General features: G+C 45.1%; 1 protein-coding gene across 2 annotated transcripts in view; it reads right to left on the bottom strand.

Moving 5' to 3' along the window:
• CLCN7 (chloride voltage-gated channel 7) overlaps positions 1-26,324 on the bottom strand; it is an 823,350-nt gene that overhangs the window by 628,250 nt on the left and 168,776 nt on the right. For both annotated transcript variants that reach the window (XM_069646815.1, XM_069646816.1), the window contains one exon: positions 17,046-17,129. In XM_069646815.1, the coding sequence (XP_069502916.1) occupies positions 17,046-17,129 (84 nt within the window). The remainder of the gene's footprint in view (positions 1-17,045; positions 17,130-26,324) is intronic.

Genomic DNA, 26,324 nt, shown 5'->3' with positions numbered 1-26,324 from the left:
AATGACACAGACGTCGATAAGTTCCCGAAGAACATCATTCATAAAGTACTGAAAGGCGGCAGGTGCATTGCACAAACCGAAGGGCATCACCTGATATTCGAAGAGCCCAAATTTGGTGCGGAATGCAGTCTTCCATTCGTCGCCTTCTTTTATACGCACCAGGTGATAAGCTCCTCGGAGATCTAACTTGGTGTACACACAAGCGTCTTTCACCTGGTCGATAAGCTCAGGGATCAGGGGCAGAGGATAGCGATTCTTAATCGTTATTTGATTTAGGGCGCAATAGTCTATATATGTTCTAAGGTCCCCCTCTTTTCGGCACGAAGAACAGAGCTGAGGAGACAGGAGACTTGGACGGGCGAATAAAACCATTGGCTAGATACCGATCTAAATACTGACGCAAATGTAGGTTCTCAGGTTCCGTAAAAGCATAAATCCTACTACAAGGTAGTTGAGCATTGGGTACCAGATCGATTTGGCAATCATAAGACCGATGGGGAGGTAACGTGTTAGCCTGTTCCTTCTGAAAAACGTCTTGGAATTCTTGGTATTCTGACGGTAGCTGTACAGGGGTGGAAGTTGCTGAGGCTAGACCCATAACTGGATTTCTTGGGTAACAAGTTGGTTCACAATCAGGAAAACTTATCTTCTTTGCTCGCCAGTCAATTCTGGGATTATGTGTTTCTAACCAAGGAATTCCAAGAATTACTTGAAATTGTGGGGCCTTGATCACATCAAACACGATTGCTTCCCGATGTCCATCCTGACCCACCAGTATCATTTCAACAGTGGAATGCGTTACAGGCCCTGAGGCTATTTCGGTTCCATCTACTGTAGTAATGACATCTTGGGTTACTTTCGGGCGGAGAGGGAGCTTAATCCTGGAAGCCAATTCACGGTCTATGTAATTTCCAATAGCTCCAATGTCGATGTATGCTTTTATAGCATGCAACAGCTGAGGCTGTTTTGGGTCCACGAGCACCATTGGCATGACAAAATGCGAGGTCAGAGAGTCTGTTTTCAAGCTCGGCAAGCAGACCCCTACGCTTTTCGGGCTAGGTCGTTTCCCGAATCAGGTGTCAATAAATCGTTATCAGTGGCTCCAACCACCTTCTTAGGTGGTTTAACCGGACAATTTCGAAGAAAGTGACCGGAAGTCCCGCAATACAGGCAAAATTGCATTTGCCGCCTTCTCTCTCGTTCCTTCTGTGTTAATGGTCCTTTAACACCGCCGATTTGCATAGGTTCTGATACGTCGGTACTCTTGGAGTTAGCGTGGGTTTTGTTCGGTACTCGGGTTTCGTACTTGAACCGATCTGTTTTTCTATTTTGAAGTCTGTGATAAAGTTGAACCACCAAGTCTATGTAGTCTGCGCAGACCTGGGGTGGATCTACTATCTGAGCTAGAACATCCTTAAGCTCTCCGCGCAGGCCTCGATGAAACAATGTGATCCTTTTGTTTTCTGGCCATCCAGTTTCCACAACCAGTCTATTAAAGGTGGCAACGTAGGACAGAAGATCCTGATTACCTTGTCGTAGGGATAGCAGTTCGTTATCAAGGGCCTGTCCTTGAGAGTGTCGAGCAAACAATCTTTCCATGCTGGCCTGGAAACCCTGAAAATTCTGGAGAATGGGATCATCCTGATTTACCAATGGAATAGACCAATCGGCAGCACTGCCACTGAGGTAAGATAGTATAAAGGCTACCTTGGTCTGGTCGTTAGGGAAGGCCCCGGGTCTGCATAGAAAGTGTAAACGACATTGGTTCATAAAGACGGCATATTTCTTGGGATCCCCCGCAAAACGTTCAGGCGGGGCCAAAGGCATGTGTCCAGGTAGATTGATTTGTACCGGGTTATTCAAACCCATTGATGTGGAAGTATCTCCGGAATTAGGTAAAGGAGTGTGCCCTGCCTGGGCCTGCAATAACCTTTTGGCCAGGTCATCTGTTCTTTCCTTGGATAGGATCAGTTCTCTTTTGAGAGCGTTAGTCTCCTGGCGGGCTGAGTGCACTTCTGCCCGTAATTCCCCCAAAAGCTGGGCCAGCTGATCTGTCTCGGAAGTCTCCATAGCGCCCGGGTGGGAAATTGCGGGTAGGCTTCGCGTTCTGTCACGCTCACCTGATTCCCACGGAGGCACAGGTCTGGCTTCGAGTGCTGATGCTTCTTCTATGGTGAAGCGCAGGACTCTGAAGATGGACTCACTGGCTCGCAGGAATATTCCCCTGTGCGTGAAAAGGGAGTATTACCTACTGACGGAATAATGCTCAAGCCTCCCACTCCCTTCCAACCCTCCACGATACCCTTCCTCAATTCCCCGTGAAGTCTCACGTTAGGGTCTGGAAGGATGAGTTCTCCATCCTGCTTCTGATGCAGGGGCGCGTTGAAACCCAGTTACTTCACTGGATTGAGGTTTGATGGGAGTTCAAATAAGCTTGACTATTCAGGTAAGGCGCTGTAAGAGTTCTGTAGCTAGTTCAAAAGTTCAAGCTTAATAATAATGTTCATTGTCTTATTGCAGCAAGCGCTAACGCTTATGTCTTTTTCCCCTTAGGGGCCGGGGTTCGGAATGCCGGAGATATGGCGCCGACCAGAAGTGAAACGTGCAGTTCCAGTAAATGACAGGTAAGTTCTGGATGAGCGTTCGGGTAATGTCTTTGCATTTGCTCATTCAATTTTTCCCCATAGGGGCCGGGGTCCGGAATGCCAGGAAGCGGCAGGACCCGAAATGAAATGGGAATGACCCAACAGGTAAGTCTTAGAAGGAAACTGAGCTTTTCCTATTCCCTTCCTTCTCTCACCTTGTGTTCTTGTCTTTTTCTCTCTAGGCTCTGGGAAGTGGCTGCGGATCCGGATGATCGCTGCTGAAGATGGCGGTGCCCAGGAAAGGTGAGTGAAATGCAGCGCTGCAGCGATCGAAGCGAAATGCTTTTAAAATGATGTCTTCCCTTTCAGGATCGTCAGTGTGAAGTCTCCGTGATGCAGCTTTAGCAGGTAAGGTCTTCTTTCTCTCCAATTTTCTCTTAGCAGGTGACCCAGGATGCTGACAGGCGTGGCAGAAGTCCAGATGCAGGAGCTGACACGGTGAGCGTCCAGCTGCGAGAAGCAGAACAACACGAAGCGTGAGTTGCTGATCGGGCGTGGTTTAAATAGCTTTGGAAGAAGTTCCAGGTATGTATCCTTCCCCGACCACACCCAGGGGAAAGTAGTTCCACAGGTAAAGTAGTTCCATTCAGGCCTCAAGAGGGCCTGGATGTAGCAGCATGGTCTGCATCAGGTAAGTGCACCTTAAAACACTTGAACACATGACTAGCTTTATGAGCCTGGCGCCTAAGGCGCCAGGACTGTGTCCAAAGGGCCCCAGCTTGGGCCCGCTGGCACTTCCCTGGGGGAAATGATGCCTGCCTCTGGGGTTGCTGGGTCGGACCTGGCTCCTTGGAGGTAGGCATCATGACAATGTACCCCCCGCGCTCACAAGGTCAAGGGGTAAACAAGGGTCCACGATTGACTACCTATTTCTATCTAAGGTTTTGTTCAATGGCTGTACAGACTTTCAGGTTACAATGTTGGGCTCTAGTGATCATCACATTTTAGAAGGCTAACTGTTGAATGATAAGCCATGCTTGGTTTGATCCTATGCCTCTCAGGTTATAGTAAACAATGGGGGAAATAGACTAAGTTTGTGGGGGCGGGTGGGCTTGGCTTGAATGAAAACCGGTCTGCTTTTAGGATTACCGGTGCGGATGCTGAGTGGGAGTTATTGTGTGATCCAATGTCCTTTGTGGATTTCCTCTGGGATATCCACCCCCCTAGGATTGTGGGCGAGTTCCCAAAGGTGAATCACGTCCATTCCTTCAATGAAGAAACTTACCAAAAGAAGAGAGAGTTGAGGAGGGATATAAGAAGATTAACAAGTAATTTATGTTCAGAGCGAGAGAAGAGCGCAGATTAAAGACTTACAGCAGAAATACAGGAAGTGGTGTAGGTCACCGAAATTGCTCAGTCTTCAAAAAGACGGTGAAGCCATGTTGACAGGTGTGGGGCACGCTCATTCTAGGGATTTCTGGTCCATCATGAACTCGAGAGATAAATCACAGGCCAGCTCTCAGTGTAATATTATCCAAGAGGGGAAGTGGCATAAATATTTCCCAGCCCTGTATGGGCAACCAGATGGTGGCGGGAGATTCACATGTGAAGATGTAGATTGGTCCCTGGACTTCACGCAAGACACAAAAGGGATCTAATTAAGAGATCCTCTACATCTGGGGCATCAAGTCGAATGGGTTGACTAATCACATTTTTAAATTCAGATACTCTCATGTGGTCCTATATTCTGTACCATTTATTTATGGAGGTCCTAAGGACGAGATCCATTCCCCAGTCATGGCGTGAAGCAAAAAGTATTCCCCCCCCCCCATCTACAAGAAGGGAGATCAGGCTGATCCGACTAACTATCGACCAATCTCTCTTCTGGATGCAGATAGCAAGATTTTTGCAGGGATGGTGCTGATGCAGCTGGAAGCTTGGATTAAAAAGTCTGATATCCTCTCTAAAAACCAGATAGATTTCCAAAGGGGCCTGTCAACAACATTAAACCGTCTGTTAATCAACATGGCCTCAAGTGAAGCGCCCTTTAGAGAAGAATCTACCCTCTTCTGTGCCTGGGTAGACCCATCCCAGGCATTTGACACAGTAAATAGAACTCTATCTGTGGGAAAGGTTAAGAAATTAGGGTCTTCTTCCTGCTTCTCTGTTGGCCATAATAATAGAGCTCAATAAGCACTCCCATCTAAGGGTAAGGCAAGACAGGCAGGGGAGTCTGTGCATCTCGACTGAGCATGGGGTAAGGCAGGGATGCACGATAGCCCCCTGTTTGTTCAACCTTTACTTGGCTGACTTGGCAAAAAAACCCAAATAAAAACAGAAAAAGGTCTGGCCTGGTAAGTCCAAAGGTGTGACCGGTGTGTTTGAATTGGAATTGGACAGCGCTCTGAGGCCTGTGGGCGAGCTAGCGCTTTACAAGAGTTAAATAGAATAGAATAAATGACCTGTGCTGATGATCAGACCCCAGTAGGCCTCCAATGCTTGATAGATGCGTTGGGAGAATACACCCTAGTAAATGGCTTTAAGATCACCACAGCCAAGTCTAAAATTTCAATCTTTAAAGGGTGCCAGCTTTTATTTGGAGATTGGCAGGGGAGGTCATGCCAGTTGGCCAAGAGATCCTGTATCTGGGCTTCAGTCTGCACTCCTTTCCATCACAGCAGCACATAAAGGTATCTATGGATGGGAAGGCCAACCAGCTGGGTTGCCAAATGAAGAAAAGACAATACGACCTATGCAAGTTCACTGTTGCCGTTTATAAAATTCTACACTGAAAAGGTCATCACAGTCCTGCTGTATGGAACAGACATCAACCCAAAGCTAACTGTAACAGAATGGGCAAGGATAGAAGAGAAAATATGGAAGAGAAAATATGGAAGAACGTGCTATCCCTCCCCCAATCACTCCCTATAGCCAGTATCAGATATAAACTAGGGCTTCAGTCCCTTCTTTCCCACGCTGAGTGGAGGTTGTCATCTAAATTCAGATTGATCTTTGTACCATGGGCCAACTCCCTCTATGAGGAGATTAATACTGTTCAACAGGTTCACAGTAATTGGGTTCTAAATAAATTTGAGAAACTGGAAGAGGAAATTCTGGGGTCCTATGACTGCACAATGCAAGAGCTGGTGGAACACCTGTTGAGGGTAAAATAAAAGCCCTAAAAAGAAATGATTGAATCAGAACCATCTTGAATATGCCAAGTCTGAAAGTTCACCAATCCTCGTCATTGACAAGCCACAGGGGATAATAATGCGCTGCCTGAAGCACTGTACCATCACTGGGTTTCGAGCGGATTTCTTAAGATTCAGGTTGAATATTCTGCCCAAAAGAGAGATTCAGAACATCCGGCATAAAGACCTATATACTGATAACTTCTGTACATGCTGTGATAACCAGTGTGTCTAAATTCTTAGACATGTCCTGATTGAATGTGTAGGAACTTGAGTCAAAAGGTTCATGAAAAGTGTAGATTGGGACTGGTGGTTGGACTGGTGGTTGGACTCTGTCATTTTGGGAACAAATGAATGTGGGCCACGAGATGAAGCAATAACAGTATTGAAAGAGCTTAATTTGCTCTGCAAGTCGGCTTGAGTTGCGAGAATAGATCTGTTGGTCTCATTCTGGACTTGCGTGATCTTGTTAAAATTGTTAGCTATATCTGCTTTGCCGGAAGATGGTTCCGTGGCTTGTGCATGTTATTTGAAATTCTTTTATTTAATGTCTACTTTTAAATTCTCCCTTTTGTATAGACATGAAAGTCAAGTTTTATTGGCTGTACCAAATAAAATAAAGTATTTTGACCTCAACAATAGTAGAGGTTTGTACTGTGTGGGAGGCTCGTAAAGCAACTTCCAGGGGTTTGCCCTTTACAGAAGAAGCAAGGAAGAAAAGGTAGAGGGCCACTATGGAAAGATACATGAGCCGGAAGAGGAGATACACAGGGGTGGTGTTGAAGCAGAGGAGGGACTCGCAGTACTAAAACAGCAAAGTATGTTGGTTGGAGTTGGTGACCGTCTCACTGGGCATGGGAGATTGCAAGGTAAGATTGTATGCAGTACCCTTTGGGTGCACTACAACAACCATGACCTCCTGGCAATAGGAACCCAACCTTTGGTACAAGTTTGTACCACACAGATTGGTAGTGTGTTGAGCAGCCAGGCTTATCTCAAGAGGGGTCAATGTAAGCTGTAGGGGAGTTAGAGACTCACAGTGAGAAGTAGTCAAATAAACTCTTCCACACAAGGTTTCTTGATTAAACTATTATTAAAGTTGGCAAAATAACAGCAACACAAATACACTCCACAATACTCACTCTGAGTTTCCCTAAATCAGTTAACACCCATTTGGGATGGCACACAGACACTTCCTACAGCCCCAGGTGACTTCCATAGTTAGGACACTGTGGACATTAATATATCACTGTTGCATTTAGGTCAATACTTAGGAGCATGTTAAAGAAACTGATTATTAGAATAAAACAAGAGATCTCACAAATATTCTGAAGCGGGCAAGTACTTTTGGTAACCCCCAATGCAAAGTAAGTTAACCCCTTCCTGGAAGGAGGGCTAAACACAGAGTCTGAGGGAAGAGGCGATATTCAGGGAGCCAGGCCAGGCCAAAGGTCTAGGTGAGTTGAAGCACATCTTGCAAGTAAGTAAAAGTCTTGCACAATGTTTTAGAAGTCTTTGTAGAAAAGAAGAATTCAAAGCAGGCCACAAGCTGTTTAGGCTTGTGAAGTAAAGAAGCTATCAGCAACTCTATAGAGCAACCACAACAGGTCTCACCAACAGAGAGCAAGTGCAGTTACGCCAACAAGAGGTATGTTCTCAGACTGTAAAGTAGCTTTAGGTTGAAGAAAAAGGGGGGCAGATGACTTCAGTTCCCGTGCAGCTCTGCAGATCCTGGTGTTCCTGGCCCTCAGTCGTGGAGACAAGAGGGAGGACGTCTGGGGACTCCTGCACTGCAATGGGACGGTCACCAACCCCAACCAGCAATCTTCATACAAGTGGCACTTCGATGTTTCAACTCCTCGTGTCTACCGCAAATAGCAACACCATGGTTCCTGGCTGTCGAGATGGGCTTTCCTTGCATCTTGGGTCCAGCACTCTATTGAGGTGGCTCAGGCTCGGTCAGTCCTGCTTCCTGGGAGTCCGGTGGATCTTCCTGGAGCTCTTGGCCAGCTTAAAAGCAACACACAATCTGGTGTTCCTCTCCCTGGCTATTCGGTACCAGCAGCAACTACAGTGGAATTTCAACCAGCTCCGAGCGGATGTCCAGGTGGCTTATTTTGGAGTGGATTTGTCCCGCCGACTCAAAGGGAGAAGATGTCCTTGCAGGTGCTTCTCGCTCAATACTAATTTGGAGTTTAAGCACAGCAGCAGGGCTTCATCAAGCAAATTAACAGTCCAGGAGTTGCAGCAGTCTTCTTCAAGTTCTTCTTCGGATTCCTTTGTCCAGTGGTCGACTCTGCCTTCCAAGCCAAAAAGCTTTGCCTTTTATGCAGGTTTCTCCCATTCATTCCAGCCCACCTGTCAGTCACCCAGCAGGGTAGCTGTCCTTGCCGGACAGCCAGCCGGCCAATCACCTAAGAGTGCATTCCTGTCCCCTAGGAGACTAAGCACAGGGAGTTTCGGGCACCTGCCTCGCTTCCTGCCCCCGCCAGACACCCTGGAGCCAGAGGCGAGCTTCACTTGTGAATCCCGTCAAAGACACAAAGTGACCAAACCTGGTTTGGCACGCACAGTAAATCTCAAGAAGGACCTTTCCACAAAGAAATGGCAGAGGACTACTGGGGGCATTTTGACAAAAATGGCACCCTTGGGAGCTTTACTGCAGCTGTGGACGTAGCCCGCGGTAAACGCACACCGCAGTAGTTAAAAGTAAACCACTGCCACCAGCCATTCATCGAGGAAAGGGTAACAAAAATGTTACATGAGAGGCTAGAAAAAGGGGATACTAAGCAACCCCTCCAGCACCCTATTGTAAGATAGTGTGCACTGGGTCTAGAAAGTTACAAATGTAAGTAAAGTCAATTTCACTTCACTGCTCTTGGAAACAGTAGTTTATCAAAGAGAAGGTATTTAAACCTTTGGGAAATCTGAAAGACTTCCCTGTGTCACTGCACTGAAGGTGCTGTGTGACAATGCAACAGATGATGCCTGTGGAGTTTGTCAGACTCCACAACCAAAAGAAACAGAGTTCAAAATCACATTAAAATACATGCAAGAGTGAGAAAAAAGGGGTCTCACTCTCTCCAGGCAAAACATGTAAGTCCTAGAGTCCAGAAAAAGAGCTGGGGGTCTATAAGGTAGAGAGGAATTAGCAAATGTCTGAGAATTCTCTCTTAACAGAGATCTGGTCCGAAATGTAAAGTTTCTGTAACAGAAATGTTATGAAAAGGGCGACAAGGCGGGTGAAATGTTGGCGGGAGGCTAATGGCAGAATGGGTGGAATGTTCATTGGATAGGACACATGATTATGATGGATCAGTTTCTACTACTCTGTAGGGAATAGCTGTCATTTTGCAAGGTTCTAGAGGGAGTTGCATAGTAGGGAGGTAGAGGAGAACGTGGGCAAGGTGAAAAAGTATTATTCTGGTCTTGGCAAGGGAAGAGGTAGTACAGCTTGAATCCTCAATCTCAATTGAGGAAGTCAGAATGGCAATTGACAGAATGCTGACAGGGAAAGCATCCATTGAGGATGGATTCACTATTGGGTATGTTAAGCAATATGAATTGTTGGGACTGCATTGGTGAAACCTTAATATCCTGGATATAGAACTTCTTCCCCCGTCCTTTAGCAAGGCATCAGTAATTGTGCCACGTAATGCCCAATTTCCCTCTTGAATTTGGTCCCAAAATATGTATGGGTTGTTTGGCCTCCAGGTTTGAGGGATTACTGCCATAATTGGTGCATTCAAATCAAGTGGGCTCTATTCGAGCCACCAGGATGAAGATACACGCTGAATTTAATGGAACATGAGAGATAAGAGTTGACCAGTGATTCTGTACCTGGATGCTGAGAAAGCTTTTGATCAGGTGGATTGGTTGTTTTAGTCTTGCAGAGGTTTGGCAGGTAGGATTTTGATGGGATCCAGGCATTGTATTCAGAGTAGAGGGCACAGGTGATGATACATGGTAAAAGTTCAGCTTCTTTTGATCCGAGGAAGGGTACGGGACAGGGTTGCCCCCTATTGCTGCCTTGGTTTGCTCTTTCGCCGGAGCCTCAAGCAGTAAAAATAAGAGGGGAGTCACAAATTGAAGGAATTAAAGTTGGGGGGGACAGGGTGTACGAATTGAGCTTGTATGTAGATACTGTGTAACCCTTTTACCTCTGTTTCTGTAGTATTCAGGGATATACAAGAGTATGGACTCCCGTCTGGCTTCAGAGTAAATACCAAAAAATAAATGTTTTCCCTGTGATAGGGAACCAGGTAGCGGCATGGAAGACTAGGATTGGCTGGGCGTTGGGGTCCAGCGGAATAGTTAACTGTATTTGGAGGTGGAGTTTATAGAGAAGGAGAGGGATCTATATGACACCAATTATCCAACCCCAATGACCAGTCTTTACAATGGATTAGAGGTCTATGCTCGGCTTGCCTTCCTGGATTGGTAGGGTGAAGGTCATAAAGAAGACTTTTCTCCCAAATGTTTTACATCAGTTTCAGGTGCTGCCGATCAGAATTCAAGGAGGTGGTGTTTCAGGAAAATTAAGTTGAAAATTCTGCTTTTCCTTTGAGAGGGAAGAAACAGAGGGTGGCCATATAGTACCTTGATTTTGCTGAAGGGACGTGGTGGGTGGGTCTGCCGGACCTAGAATGTTATAACCCGAAAATGCAAATGAGAGCGATTATACTGCACCTATGGGGTGATTTACATAAGCAATGGGAGGTGCTTGAGAATTATTTGTTGAAGCCAGTGACGGTTGCGGAAAGGCCGTGGGTCCAGAGGAATGTCCGGGTTTCGGCCCAGCCGTGGAACAAAGTCTGTTTTGGAGGCACTGGTGGAGGATCTTACACAGATCAGGGTGGCACTGCCACCCTGATTCTGTTGAATTTATCCACCGCCTTCGACACGGTTGACCATGGTATTTTTCTGGAACAGTTGTCTGCTGCTGGGGGTCTCGGTCTTAGTCCTGGACTGATTAGTATCCTTTCTCACTGGTCACTCTCAGTCCCTTTCTCTTCCCCAGTTTGTCTCGATGGCTAAACCACTCACATGTGGGGTGCCTCAGGGTTCTGCTCCCTTGCCTTTTCTTTTTAATCTTTATATTCAGCCATTGGTCAAGCTGATCCACACTCTTTCAGTGATTTTCTTATACTGATGACAGATCCTGGTGAGACCTATCGCGCCTTGAAACACTTGTGTATAGGCGCGTTATAAATGCCATGCCATATCATATCCCATCCTGGCAATGGGTCCTACCCAGTTCTGCTCTAGCACGCCTCGGAAAACTACATTGGCTACCAGTGGCAAAGCGTATTCAAATTTAAGGCTTTGTGTGTAGTCCACCGTGATGTTTTCTACAGGTGAAATTTCGCCACTATATTCCAACAAGGAACCTTCGCTCACTTTCTTCTTTGAGGATTACTGTTCCCCGGTTTATGCTGGTCCATGTAGGCGGCCATCCCTTCTCCGTGGCAGCGGCTACTTTGTGGAACTCTGTTCCTCTGTCTCTACGGCACTTGAGGATCACCTCTCCTTCTGCCGTGCCCTTAAAAACTCTCTTTACAGCCTAAATGCTGCTCTCTGCTGGTCCCGGAACGGTTAGCGCCATGTTGCCCCTGGTGGTGAAGGTGCACTTTATACATTTGCTTTACATTACATCCCAAGAATGATTTCTGAGCATAATATATATCGGGACATCTGGAAGAAACATAAGCCAATTTAGGGATAACTAAATGGCCTTCTACCCCAAGTCTCACACGGGCTCCTCCTATAAGGGATGAGATACTTCATGCATTCATGAAGAGGATATGATAGTAGAGGAGCTAGCTATTGGTGGGGTGGGGGGGTTTACATTTATCTCTATTCAGGCATTGTAGGAATGCCTTAATATTGGGAAGCTTTCAATCTTTATGCATTTACAACTGAAAGGCCTGCTTATGGGAAATAAGTGGACATAGGAGCTTCAGAGAGAATTGACACCTTTGGAGTGCATACTGAACATGTTCCACTCCAAGGGGCTGATTTGTAGTCCTTACAGATTGCCAATAGTGGTTAAAGTGGGAGAGGCTACAATATTGATAAATAGAACAAACATGATTTGGACAGGGAACTGGAATGGTCAGGAAAATGTGCACTGGGGTACATAGGACTTTGATAGACTGCCAATATAAACTTCATGGGATTAAGCCGTTACATTATAGGTGGCAGTATAACTAGATAATGTTGTCAAAGATGTTCCCCACAGTAAGCCCTATATGTGGGTGGAATTACAGTGATAGGGTCTCATATTGGCACACAGTGGTCATGTGATACGGTTCAATGTTTTTCAAAGAAGTGCCAAGGTGGACAAGTGTCTTGGATGGGGTTCAGAGAATCTTGGATCCGATGTTGGTTTTATTTGGTTTGGAGGATGCAGGGTGGAAGTTGTGATCCCTCCGGCATATGGTACACTTCGCCTTGTTGGCTGCGAGGACCTGCTTGACCACTGGATGTAAGAGACCCTTTGAGGAAAGCAAATAGTCTTATAAGGCGAGAGAAATATATAAGATGGAAAATATGACAGGGATGCTCCATGATCTTTGGTCTTCTTGGGAAATATGTTTCTTTTCAAAAATAAAGGGCAAGTTTGGGTGACCGCTATAAGTGAGCCATTAAGGGAAAAATGCTTAGTGTGGTTTTTCAACACACTAGAGGAGGATATTGGTTGAAGAGCCACTCTCCCTGCCCTCACCCAGAGCTCTGGGGGCGATAAGGGAGGTGGGTATGGGTATGTTTTGGAGTCGATTTAAACAATGGTTTTGCAATTACTCGGACTAAAAACTACAATAAAGTGAAATTTACGCACACAAAATACACACTAAGCAAATTAAACCTGTAGCTAAATATTGCTGCACACTAACTATAAAACAGATAATCAGATTCACTGTTCGGAAAAGATTGAAATCATCTGATTCAATAAATAGTGTGAAACTGGTAAGTACTCGGATGCAAAAATTTCAGTAGAAACACTTATAGCAACCATAAATTAATGCCCAAGAATTTACTATAAAATGGTTTTAGGGCCAGGTGACCTAAAGTAATCTGTTCCAAACGTATACTTTTCAGGAAGGTTTACTATGCGATTGGACGATGGCCAGTGCTTGTGATGGAGAGTTCAAAAATGTAAAAGAAAGTTCAGGTAAGTAACTCACTCAAGCCCACTAAACTAGGATAGACCTATGAAGGGATCCTAGATCAGGTTACCATTAACCTAAGTCAGGGAATACAGAGTGAGATTTTTCTGTTTTTTATGTTGCAAAGGCACTACAACCATGAGTTTCACAGTACTTGACCCAAACATCAAAGATCCTGCAACTACCAGTTTCTATATTATAACAATTTGGTTTTCTGTTTTTTTTTTTTTTTCGGAATAAGCTTGTCAGTTTTACGAAAGGACAGGACTTCACACCCTTGTAACCCTGTAGAGAAAAAGGGGGGGGGTAGTAACAAGTACGGTAACTAGACTGTTGTCCCCACTGGTCCAGGGGTCTTGGGATCAGACAGGGAAGCAGGGCTTCACTGAAGCTCATTCTGGTCAGCTACACGGGTCGTGCTCCTGTTGTCAGCGGCTGCTCTTCTTCATAAAGATCTTTGCTCCAACGATGATCTGTCAAATGGCTGCAAGAGCCTTCTTTTGATCCAGGATTTTGGAGAACACCCAGGTACACCAATGGCACGGTTCTCCACCATTCAAACTGGAAGCAGCTGCCCAATCATGGATAGCCACTGACCACACAGTCTCCAGATTAACATACAGGCACCAGGATGTGGGCTAGGACCAGACAGTCCCAGGCCCCACATCCACATACCAACCCTTAGCCCACGAAAGACACCTTTCCCCGGGAAAGGTCATTCCATAGAAGGCAATTCCGACCCTGAGAGGGCAAGAAGAAAGCCAAAGAATAATTTGTACAAAGGACAGGTGAAGCATCTCATGGGCGCTAGTATCCCCCTCCCCCCAATAGGAGCCATTTACGGTAATTGCAAAAGTGCATGAGTAAAAAGTTAAACGCGCGATAGGAAAATATCTGCTGCCACTAGTCCACCCTGGACATATCATATTTGTAACACAAAAGCTAAAAAAGAAAAAGTTCAAAAGGATACCAAGTATCCTACCCGCACTTCATTTTATGGTGATGTGTGCAGGTGCAAAAATACAATAAATCCATAAAGAGACAGTCTCTCAGCACTGATAGTCTTATGGACAGATCAGTATCTCCATAAAAATGACCACAAAGCAAGGGAAATGAAGAATAAGGCTTTATTTGCCTCCAAAAAAATCAAGTCAGGAGTCCAAAAAAAGCAAAATAATTGGGTGTCCCATAGAAGTGTATAGGAGGAAAACAACAAAGAAAACCCATAATAAAAGTAGGGTTTAAGAGGACTAGGAAGGGAGAGGCACATGTGTACGATTTTGTAAGCTAAATATCACCTAATAATTCCACAATTCCATATATAGTTTAATGCCAGATTGCCTCCACTTTTAAGCGCTGTACAAAATTAAATCTGATAGTGAGGAGGATGCACATGGTGCAATTTCGGAAGGAGAAGATGGTGTAAAGATGCTTGTGGGCTGGTGTTGGAAGACATCCTTGAATTCAATGTACTTTTCTTTCATGGCTTACAAGTCATCTCGAATCCAAGTTTGAATCACAGGAACCCAGCTCAGCCCTTCATCATACCGAGGTCAATAAATTGACGACAATTAACATGGGCTGTAAAAAAACGTATTACAGCACGTAGAAGACCGAGGAATTCAGTAGGACTTGTCAAAAACATGATATTAAGTAATATTAAAGTGTATATGACGAAGCAACCTTGTCTCTTTGAAACATTGGCCTCCTCCCTGGCAAGCTTCAAAATTCTGATTTACCTTCGATTATGATGCATTTATATTGCACGCGCGACGACCAGATGGCATCTAAGTGCAGTGCTGGGACGTTTTGCCAAATTTCTTCTGGGTATAGCCAAGGTTCTGGTGTGCATCTTAAGACTATGTTCATGGGTGGGAGAACTAAACCCATTACAAGTTATATGCATCCAGCAAAGTCTAAAAAAAGATGGTCAAAATAACAAGTTTAATATGCTCACACTGGTTGGTTGTCCATTGCTGCCACATTTAGTGATGCGTTAGAGGGTAGGGGGTGAGCTAGTATCCAATATACCTGCCTTTTGTTGCTAGTCTGTGTGTAAGTGGGGGAACGTCCTATCCCATGAGCCTGTGAGAGGGCTCCATTCAACCTATTTTGTCTGGGCCTTTACAACATGGCTGCTGCAAGACTTCTTCCACCGAGGACTTTCAAACATCCTGTCCTGGAGTCCCCCTCTGGTGAAAGCAGATTGGCTCGGGCTCGTTAATATGCATGGAGGACCCAGGAGCTGTTAGGCGACGCCGGCCCCCTCGAAGTGCCACCTATAAGTGACTTCTTTTGCCCTGTATGGGGCCTAGCTGCCAGTTTTGCCACAAGTCACCTGCTTTGCCATTCATCCTGCCAAATTGCTTGCCTTAGCAGGTAAGTTACTCCCCTCCCTCTGTTCCTTTCTATTTTCATCCTGCTACCCTCACCCCTTCCTGCCATTGTTTCCCTAGTCCCATGTCTCCATTGGGATTTGGAGCTGCCCCGTGTGGCTAGCTGCTGCTTTTTGGTCACTTTGCTTGGCTGCCTTTGTCTCCATCCATCACCCTCTCCCCTCTTTCACATGGCAAAGCCCGGGCTGCTTGCGCCTTCCAGCTTCTTCCCCCAGTCCCTTGGCTCACCTATTCCACACACCTGTCCTGCCCGATGGCCCCCATGGGTGGAATTGCCATTGTCGGACTTCCTATCACTGTGTGGCCGCCAGTTTACTTTATGGATTAGGTGGTCCCATGCCTGTAAGCATTTCTGAAGCAGCCCCTGCACCTCCTGAGGATTGCCATGATAGATTTGCTCATCCACTGTGTCCTTTGCCTTTAATTCTGGCCTGACTTGTCCCAGCCTGCGCTGTCTTGCATTTGGCCTACCTGCAACCTCTGATTAACTATGCAACCTTGTTGCATTTTTGCCCGACATGCAACCACTGGATAGACTTTTCGCAGCCTGTGCTGTGTTTTACACTGTTTACCTGTGTTCATACTTTCATACCTGATGTAGCCCCTCATGCCTCATGCCCTGAGGTATGGCTTTTCCAGTCTGCATTTCATTCATACTGGCTTAGGCATAATTGCTGGCCTGCATGCCTGACGTAGCCCATCATGCCATGAGGTGAAGCTTTTCTAGTCTGCAGTAATTCATACCTGCTTTTGTCATAATTGCAGTTCAATCTTTTCCTTAATGCAGTTTACCTACTTGTTCCAGCACTTTAACTTGTTTTGCATTTAATGTACCTCTCTCCTTCCCCTCCTGTACTTCTCTTCCCTCCCACCCACCTCTTTTCATGTTCAGCATTTGCCCACTCCGAATCGTCTCACCTTCGAATACTTCTCGTTCATTTTCATCCCTTCTTTCGCTCCCTGCACTCCCCCCATGCCCCTGTTCTCAATCACTTTAGCACTTGCACGCTCAGAATGTTTCAAGGCCTTTTAAGAATGTTTTTGTTTTATACCTTTTCCTTATCCCTATCCCCACCCTTGTCTTGATGCGCCTTGAAACAATTTTTGCTGTATAGTGCGCATTACAAATAACCAATAAATAAAACAATAGAAAATGCAGATTTTCAATTACAACAGTTATTTATGTATTTGGAAAGCTCACATTTGCCAGTATTGTGGCAACACCAACGATTGACATAAGCACTTGTTATTTAGTGAGGAACAAGTTTCAATAAGGTATCCACATCCCGTGCTCAACCATTAGAATTGGCTGGCTTTCTTCTATAGATCTGGGCTGCTTTTTAAATCATGTCCGGCCAATAGCCAAGACCAAAAGAAAGCAGGCTACAGGGAGTGTAAAGGACAAATGGCCGCAGTGACGGAGGAATTAACACTACACATTTTTTTGAATGAGGCCTCTGGATTTCCCTGGCTGCGAGGCACCCATGTGTGGGCAAGGGATGGTGTCCCTTTGTGCCTCTGCGCCATCACAGCCCTGTGTCCGATAGCTGCAAAATGTAAAGCCGTTTTGGGATTAGATTCTTCCAACTCGAGTAGTCCAGGGGGAGTCCAGATTCATCAACTGTCAATCAGCCAACCGAATACAGGTGGACAAATACAGTCAGTCCGGACAAAATTTGGGGGAATGGCAACAATAAGTCTTACCTTAAAATCCCTCTTTAGCGACGTTGATCGTCCTTGTGAGATGCCCGCAGCTACCACAGCACCAGAATGGATCATCGGCCCTTCCTAAAGGGAAAATGTTTGAAAATATATATATGGAAGATCAGATGTAATGTTGGTTAATTTTGCTGCTATCCTGCTCATCTATCACAAAGCATTTGAACATAAGCATTAATTAGCAATCTCTTGTTCTTAAAAAAGGTGTGTTTGTTTGTTTATTTATATGATAAAGCGCACCAAACCCTCAGGTAGCTGGGCGCAACATTACAAGTATACTTGAAGCTTAGTTACAGAGTAAATAGGATACATACATACAGGAAATATAAAGAATTACTGCCACATAGTTTACAAAGAGACTAGTGGTCACATATGGGTGTGACATAATTACAGTCGAATGGTGCAATAGTAACTGATTCATTGAAAGCAGTGTGGCCTAACAGGCATTAGGTAGCAAGTACAGTCATGGTATAAATACAGGAAGTGATAGGTTTAGTCGATAGCACCAGGTTTAGGAATCGTTAGTTCGTATCCAGGTGAGGACTTTGTCTAAATCTGGAATAAGTTTGGTCTGTTCTGAGATCTAAGGGGAGTGCATTCTAGGATTGCGCAGCTATGACCAGGAAGCTAGAGCCACCAGCTGTGGTGCATTTAAATCTAAGGATCTCTAAGGAGTGGGCGTTGGCAGATCTCATGGGGCGGGCAGTGAGTCTTTCGACAAGATAAGGTGGAGCTATGTTGTTCAGACATTTAGACTTGAGGGAGAGTGTTTTAAAGGAGGATCCTGTTAATCTTAAGCCAGTGGACATCTCGTCTAAATGTAGAGATGTGATCTCTGATGGGGATATTTAGAACTGCTCTAAGGGCATTATTTTGAAGTCTTTGCATTTTGTCAATAATATACGTATTGGCTCCTGCGTACAACGCATTACAATAGTCCAATCTAGATATTAGGAGTGCATTGGCCAGAGTAATGCAGCTGGTTTCAGAGAGAAATGGTCTGCAGGCTCGGATCAGTTTACAGGTACGTTATTGTCAAGTTTGAAGGAGGCAAGTTTAATGGCCGTCTCTGAATCTAGGATCAGTAGCTCTGTTTTGTCGTCATTCAGGCAAAGGCTGTGGGATGCCATCCATGCCTGAATGAGGAGGTACATCTTATTTACTAAGGCCGAGCCCTCCAGAAAGTTGCCTGAAAGGGGACTGAATATCTGGGTGTCATCTGCGTAATTAGTGTAGGTGACGCCCAGTCTATTCAACTTGTCGAACAGTGGCTTAGTAAAGATGTTATACATGGTAGGAGAAACACATGATCCCTGGGGTATGCCACAGGAGACTTGTATGGGATCAGCAGCTGCTGATGGGGAGAAGACTCATTGTACGGTTAGCTAGGAAGGACTGAACCCACGTTATGGCATCACTTGATAAATGAGCAGCCGATCTAAGGTGGTTGCATAAGACTGCGTGGTTCACCAAATCAAAGGCTGCAGATAGGTCAAGGAGGAGTAGCATAGCTGATTTCCCGTTGTCCTTCAACTCGTCAATTTGGGTCTTGAGGTCTATTAAGGCTGTTTCCGTGCCATGGAGAGGGCGGAAGCCAGAATGGCAAGATCCTAATAGGTGGTTGACTTCCAGGTAGTCCTGTATTTGCAGGTAAACCACTTTATCGATAATTTTAAGAAGGGGGCTGTGGTGATGGGTCTAGAGTTGGTCGGGATGGAGGGATCTAATGTTTGTTTTTTGAGCAGTGGGAGCACCCAAGATTCTTTGAGATTATTAGGCACGGAGTTTGTCTTGAATGAGGTATTGATGAGCTTCGAGATGAAAGGGGCTAGGTCTCTAGATGCATCCTTTATAATTTGGGCCGGGCAGTTGTCTCCTTTGCAGTTTGAGGGTTTTAACGAGAGTATGATTTTTTCTGTCTCAGCGATAGAAATTTTCCTGAAGCTGAAGGGTAGAGTGGTACTGTCTAGTGTGACTAAAGGGGGTTGCTGCTCAGGTAGGAGCAGTGAGGCTTTCTTTTTAGCCATTTTAAGTTGGAGGCAGAAGATTTTATTCGATAGAGCATTTTGTATGTCAGTACACCAAGGCTTATCCTTGGGAGTGTTGTCAGCCTGTGGTATCGGTGATTCCATTTCACGAAGGGTAGAAAATAGTTCCTTGGTGTCCAATTTCGCCTTAGATATTCTGTTAAATATATTCTTTTTTTGCTAATTATTTCCTTTTTGTACAGTTTGGAGAGGTTTGTTAGCTTGGCCTTATTCTCGTCAGTGGGGGAGTGACGCCAAGTTGAATGAAGCTTTCTTTTTTGGAGTCTTAAATTGGGATGTGAACCATGCATTAAGGTGAGATTTCTGTCTACCTTTACGGGGTTTGACAGGTGCAATAGTGTCCAAGGCCTTGGTCATAGCACTGTTGAAGACCTCCACTAGTAAGGTAGGGTCTGTATTACTAGCTATGTTATTAATAGTGGGAAGAAGATGTGGGAGTAATTTTTCCGCTGTAATATCCTTTTTGCTTCTAGTGGGGAGTGGAGGTGCCATAACAATAGTTTTGGGGCAATGAGGTCTAGTGTGGCTGAGAAGGTAATTAGGTAGTGGTCAGTCCAAGATTGCGGGGTAATGTTGGTGATGGTAATATTACAGTTCAGGTTGGCAACCCAATCTAGGGTCCTTCCTTTGATGTGGGTAGGTGTGAGGGCTTTTTCTGTCAGCCCATGATCCTTCAGTAGTGCAGCAACTGATTGGGCATGTTTGTCATCAGTGTCATTAAAGCCAAGGTTGAAGTCTCCCAGCAGCAGGATTTATGCATGGTCTTTGGCATTATTGGCTAGGAGGCAAGTAAGGTCGTCCTCGAAAGTTCCCAATGGTCCTGGTGGTCTGTATACCAGGTGGATAGTAAGAGTACGGTTATTAGATAGGGGGAGTGCAGCTGTAAGTATCTCACAGGATTGGTAAGGATGGGTAGCAAGTCCGATAGGTAGATTAGTTTTGGAAATGATAGACCAAACGCCAGAGGCGGTGGGTGGCTTAGCTATCAGCTCTGAGTATCTGGTAACCATCTGGTACGGCTACCATAAGGACGGGTCCTGCTGCCTCGTGAAGCCAGGTTTCAGTTATGGCAAGCAGGTCCAGGTTCTCATTAGTTAGGGGGTCAGCAATATCAGCAGCATGGGCCTCCAGGGATCTGGCATTGATAAGCGACCCTGATAGTGATAGGGTACTTTTAGGATTGGTGGTAAGGGGATGTTTATGTATAGGTGTCTTAACTCTTGGGGGAGTTTTCAGCGTGGTGGCGAAATGTGCAGAGGTCAGATTGTGAGTAGTGAACTCTGGATCCCAGCTCATTCAGCTCCACAGTCCAGAGATGAATTCCTCAAAGCGGGCTTACAATCTTCAGCAATCCACAGGGAGACAGATGCGCTTAGATGTGTAAGATTGAATCTCAATGAAGAGGTACAAGGAATTCTGGTCACTATAGGTTTTCATAATCAGCCAGAACTCAGAATACACAGTGCGTCAACCTCAGGAGGGAGCTAGATGTTGGGTGGGGAAATAGAGGGATGGAGGAATTACAAGCAATGCTGTGCTCCGTAGAAAGTTGTGGCTCATCCTGGCTCAGCCCAGATCTCGCAATAGGTTCATCTACAGATTGGATGCTGACTGGCAATGATCATCTACAGCAACATGTACTCCTTGCACCTATTGAATGGGATTAACTTTAGTTCAGGTGCTTAAAGTTAAATACCATTCAAGCAGTGCAAAGTGCAGCTGGTATCAGTTTCACAAGCCTTGCATAGTACGCCATCTTCTGCACTTTGTTTACTTGATGTTTTGTACTACGTGCCAACATTGTTGGATCCTGAATTGGATACATTTATATGTATATATTTCTCACAATGCTCGTCTAAGTAGCCTAAAATTTTGGTTTTCTGGAATGTGTAGTAAAACATATTGTAATCTGAAAAAATGTAGTAAAAATCCAATGTACAAAAACACTTCCATATAAAAGACACTTAAGATAAATGATTATAGAAAAATTACAAATAAGAAAATATACAGGAATTCAACCGTGCATGTTTGTGCAGGATATGAGCAACTGATGGCACTAAGGCGTTCATTTGGCGCGAGGGCCGTTTAGATGTGGTTGACATTGTAGCCTATGTGCAAACAACAATCGTGCCAAATGACTGGTGCCAAATTGGCTTTCGTTCCGCTCTGGCTGCACTGAAAGGGGCTCTGCGGCCAAAGTGGTGCGCCAAAAGGCAGCGTACCGATCCACAAGCCTTAGGAAAACATATATACATGTACCCTTCCAATTAAGACTGAATATGAATTAAACACCAGTATTCCACAGGTGAGTAATGTGAGGAGTCGGAAATGAGAGGCTTACACAAAGAGGTAATCTTCTCAACATCAGCCATTTTATTAACAGAAAGGGGCTTGGATAATGGTCTAATTTTTCACCTATCCTAAAGCGAATGTCCCTTCCTATGAAACTAAAGCTAAAGCTAAAGCAGGCTGACCTTGTGTCCAAACTAAATCTGACACTCGCACTAACACATACAATCAAAAAGGTGCAAGGTAAACGTTTTCGAATTTCAATTCAACAAAAATGTGCAAATATAATTCCAACAAAATAATCCTTTTGTCCAGGAGTTGGCTCCCTTGCCCTGAATTACTTTAGGAAAATTGCTCAAAACGTTCTGTTTCAACAATAATCTATTAAAAGGCAATAGAAATGTCTCTTTCACCCAATACATTCCTCAGGATGGCAAAACAAATGCGTCTTCCACAACCCTGGTTGGAATATAACAAAGAGAAAGTCTCTCCTAGTTCTTCAGAATGGCAAAACAGAATGGGCCTCATCACGAGTTGGGCGGTAACGCTGGCGCTAATAGCCCTACCGTCAAACCCCCCGGCACTATTAGCGCCAGATCGCGGGTTTAGCGGAACGGTTATTGCCCATTCCGCATTGGGCCCATTCGGGAATTCCTCATTCCCCATTGGGCCCAATGGGGAAAATTTGTGCTATTACCGCCGGCGGATTTCCTGCCAGCAGTAAACGCGCCGAAAATCGGCAAATTTGTTGCGGATTTCCCCCCAGCTCAGAGCTGGGGGAAATCCGCCATGGTCATGATCTGGCGGACCCTTAAATGCGGCAGTAATAGCACTACCAAACTCGTGATGAGGCCCAATTGTTTGAATATGGCAAAGGAAAGTCTTTCCTAATTTTCAGGATAGTTAAACAAATGTCTTTTCTCCAATATTGGTTGAAGTATGGCAAAAAGCAAACCTTTTCTAATTCTCTGGTTGACAAAATCTTCAATTTCAACAACTTGATACGACAAAGTTTCTCTTTAACACACCCATTAAAAATGGGTTTCCTGGTATACTCTCCTGCCAGGAAACCACTCGACTGAACCTACATATCCTGGTTTACTCACCTGCCAGGAATCTCCTTTTTGGCTCATACAGATCCCCTGGTGTACTTTCTCGACAGGTATCGCGTCCAAAAAAGGTTCACTACCCGATGCTCTTATCAGGTCTCTCTGTAAAATTAACATTCCTCTTAAATAGAACACAGTTGCACTTCAATAATACAACTTTGTTGTCTTCAAGTATTACTTTGGTCTAACTCCCGCCCCCATACTGACATCCCATTTATGAGGGTTTGCTCAAGCTCCGTCTGTCAACCTTCCTTTCAATATCTCTTGGCAATGCTTGATCCAGGATTCCCCAAATTGACATCTCATATTAGGGGAATTGCACCACTTTTGGCATTTCATTTCAGTTCTACTTGGTCGGTATTCAAAAATGCTTCCCAAGTGTTCATTAACGTGTTGGCACGTTTCAGTGGCCCTTACTCTTAGGTTGACTCGCTGGTGTAACATGAAGCTGAAATGGTGAGTTTTTGTTGGGAAGGCCGGCCCCTTTTGGCAGAGTCTCCCTTCGGTTCCTGCATCAGCTCTTTATTCAATAATTTGCCGATGGAACCATTGCCGCTCTGCAGGTCTGTCTTCTTTGGTCCCGCTGCGCACAGTTCACCTTCAGCAGTCCCTCCAGGTCACCCGCTATGACTCCACCAGAGTTCCTCTCTTCCGGTCTTAAAAACCTCCAGTCTTTTACCAGCAAATGTTTCTGGCTTGGCTCGAGTCGGCCTCTGGGTTCGTTTCCCGCTCTGCGCACACTCTGCAGCTTTTCTCCTTCTCCGATCTAATATTTTTGCAGGTCATTGACATTTAAATGTCCCATGCAGCTGACTTTGATCCCAACAGCTAGACTGCACATTGTTCTTGGCGTCACATTTACTCCTTGCTCCTCTTCCTCTTGTCAGTACTTGAGGCTTTCTGGGACTAGGAGTCCAAGGAATCTCAGAAGGTTAAGTTACATTGTTGAACAGTTTTATTAAAACGACAAGAAACATTAGATGTTGAATGGTTTTTAGACTTAATGTGTAGAGTTGTGTTTGAAATATTTAACAAAAGTAGGTTTCATATCTTTATCCGGGAGGATAGCTCAGCGACAACACGCTAGCCTTGGAAGCAAGACGACACAAAGCAACACAGGTTCGATCCCCGGGTCCGCGCTTAGAAACCTCTAGGTATTTAAGCACGTTATAAATGCGCAACTAAGACAAAAAAACAATTACGAAAAAAAACAATTCCTGTAACAGCGCCTCGATGCCCGCGGGTCGTGTGAGCGCTTTAAAAATGCAAAATAAATAAAATGAAAAATGTATTATTAAATGGTTCTGAATAATGACAACATGCCATCAAAAACTCTGGAATCAAGCGATCCTCCTCACAAAAAAAAAGGGATGAACACTGCTTCTCTCCTTTTGGGGCCAGGATCCCCCACCCCCAAATAAACCTCGAAAACCATCTACTCACATGTGATCCACCCTTAGAATACCACCCACAGGGTCAGGAAGCGACCGCCTTCCCCAGGACACATGAGAGGAGACTTTAGGCTGGGGATCAATGATGACTCCACAAGATTCATCACAGTAATCCGATGCAGGGAAAACCGTTAGAATAGTTACAAGAAGCACAAACCAGTTCCCTCTGTCTTATTAAGTCCAGCCCCAAGATGTATGGGGCTTTGTGCCCAAAACCTCACAAATTACAACCGATTTCTTCAGGGAAGGTATTTCAGATTGACGCAGTCAAGTCTGGTGGTGCTTTTAAAGTTTTTTTTAAAGTAAAGTAAGTATGTACTTCAAATCAGGCAAGTACCCCCACTCCTATTCCAAAAGGTAAGTTCTAGGAAAAGATCCTTAGCCCAGGTTTGATGACAAAGGGCAGGCCAGAGGGAGTTTAACAAGGCACCTACACCCAATGCTACCCTACTTGAGGCACAGGGGACAGAAAAGGATAGGTTTACTTACCCCTCCCCCCTTTGTCCCCCTGCACTCAGATTCTTCCAGGTGACACTGCAGGTCTTCCGGCAGAGGTTACTTTTCAGGTCGGGGACTTGCCGCAGTTCTCACCAGATGGTTCCAGGTAACATCTTGAAGAAAACCCAAAAATGAAGAAAAGATGCAGACTTTGGCAGAGCAGAACTTCCAGGACACCAAAAAGGACACCTCACAGGATTGCAGGCAGAGGGTTCCAGTAGAGGTCACCACAGTCAGGCAGAGACAGGCGATCTTGTGGCAGTAGACACAGAAGCAGCCCCAACACATCCCTGAGACGACTGAAAATGTGAAGACAGGAAACGTATGGCATACACTTAAGATCTTGTAAGTCTCAACGCTCTGCTCGGCATTGCGACGGCCACAACAGGGTAGCCCAGAAGAGAGCTGGTAAGTCCACTAGAAGGGCCAGGAACACTACCGAAGGTTTCCAAGGTGTGGATCCAGGGGTTGAGAATGGTTGTTCCTACCAGTCCAAGGGTCAAAGCACCAATAAGGGGCTTCTGAGATTGGGCAGAGGAACTGGGCAGAGGAGTTGGGCTTCACCAAGGCAATCACTGGAGTCGATGCTTGTCAGCTGCAGGAGTTGTCCTCGGATTGTCAGAAGGCTACTCTTCTTCGTAGAAGTCTTGGTTCCAACGATGATCTGTTGAATAGCTGCAGGAGCCCTCCTTTAATCCAAGATTTAGACTAGGAGCTAGCCCAAGCCCGCAATGCTATCCCAGGGAAAGAGGTAACCATGCATGGCATTTCCTGACCGGAGATGGCAGGAAGAATGCCAAAGGAGAAGGTGGACAAAGAACAACCGTAAATCTCATGGCATGGCCATTTTAGGGTGCTAGCCGCCTTTAGTAGTGATTTCCTGAAAATGCAAAAGTGCATGGGAAAAATACCAAAAAAAGTAAACATTCCTCAGCTGCCACCAGCTGGTCTTAGGCAGATCGTCAAAGTAAGCAAAAAGCCATTAGGTAAAAAAAAGTTAAGGATACAAAGTATCCTAATTGCACTTCTCTGTAAGGCCAAGTGCGCAATTGTAAAATGCATGAATTCCAAGAGACACAAAGTATGGATGTCTTAGGGACTAGTCAATTTCCCTGTAAGAATGAGCAAACTAGGCAAGGGAAGTAAAGAAGGCAGCTTGAGTGACTTCCAAAAATCAGGCCAGGATTCAACAATAAGCACAATAACTGGGGGTACCATAGGAATCTATGGAAGGACGGTTGCAAAAAGAAAATCTTTTCTAATAGCATTTATCAGTATTGTGACGTTTCACCATAAGCTTAGATAAGAAAAGGGCTTGGGAGGTATCCAACAGGCTATGGTAAAAAATGATTCCAACAAGAGATGGTACCGAGCAGCACTGAAGATAACCAGTAAGAAAGGACAGCAGGTTGAGCCCTTACTGCTAATGTGTGTGATGTGCAGGTTGGAATCCTGGCACGGCCAACCCAGCCTTTCATCCGTCCAAGGGTGATATAGCAGTACCCTGTTTTTTTCGGTAGTAATAATTGTATATAGAAATCTTTTTTTTTATGTACAGTGCTTAGGCGAAAGTGCTATATAAATGCATTATCATTATTAAGATAGGGGTCCTGAGCTCTCCAAAGTGTAGATGGTGTGCTACAGGAGCTGCTCTTTTGATGTGAAGGATGGTGGAGATGATCTCTGATTGCATATCCACTCCTCTCCCCACTCCCCCACGTCTGTTGGCATAGAAGGAGAGTGGCCTCTTCGACAAGCCCCGTGGGGTTGGGGTGAAATGGAGAAAATGGACTTATAGGGATGGTCAGTAAGGTAATTCCCAAATGTCTGAGAAAAAGCAGTGTGAGAGCACATTAAGGCAGATGGCAG

This window comes from Ambystoma mexicanum, chromosome 2q (genome assembly GCF_040938575.1).
Source record: "Ambystoma mexicanum isolate Mex_15411 chromosome 2q, UKY_AmexF1_1, whole genome shotgun sequence".
Taxonomy (NCBI): domain Eukaryota; kingdom Metazoa; phylum Chordata; class Amphibia; order Caudata; family Ambystomatidae; genus Ambystoma; species Ambystoma mexicanum.
The sequence above is the reverse complement of the archived record's forward strand: the minus strand, read 5'-3'. Positions and strand labels throughout refer to the sequence as shown.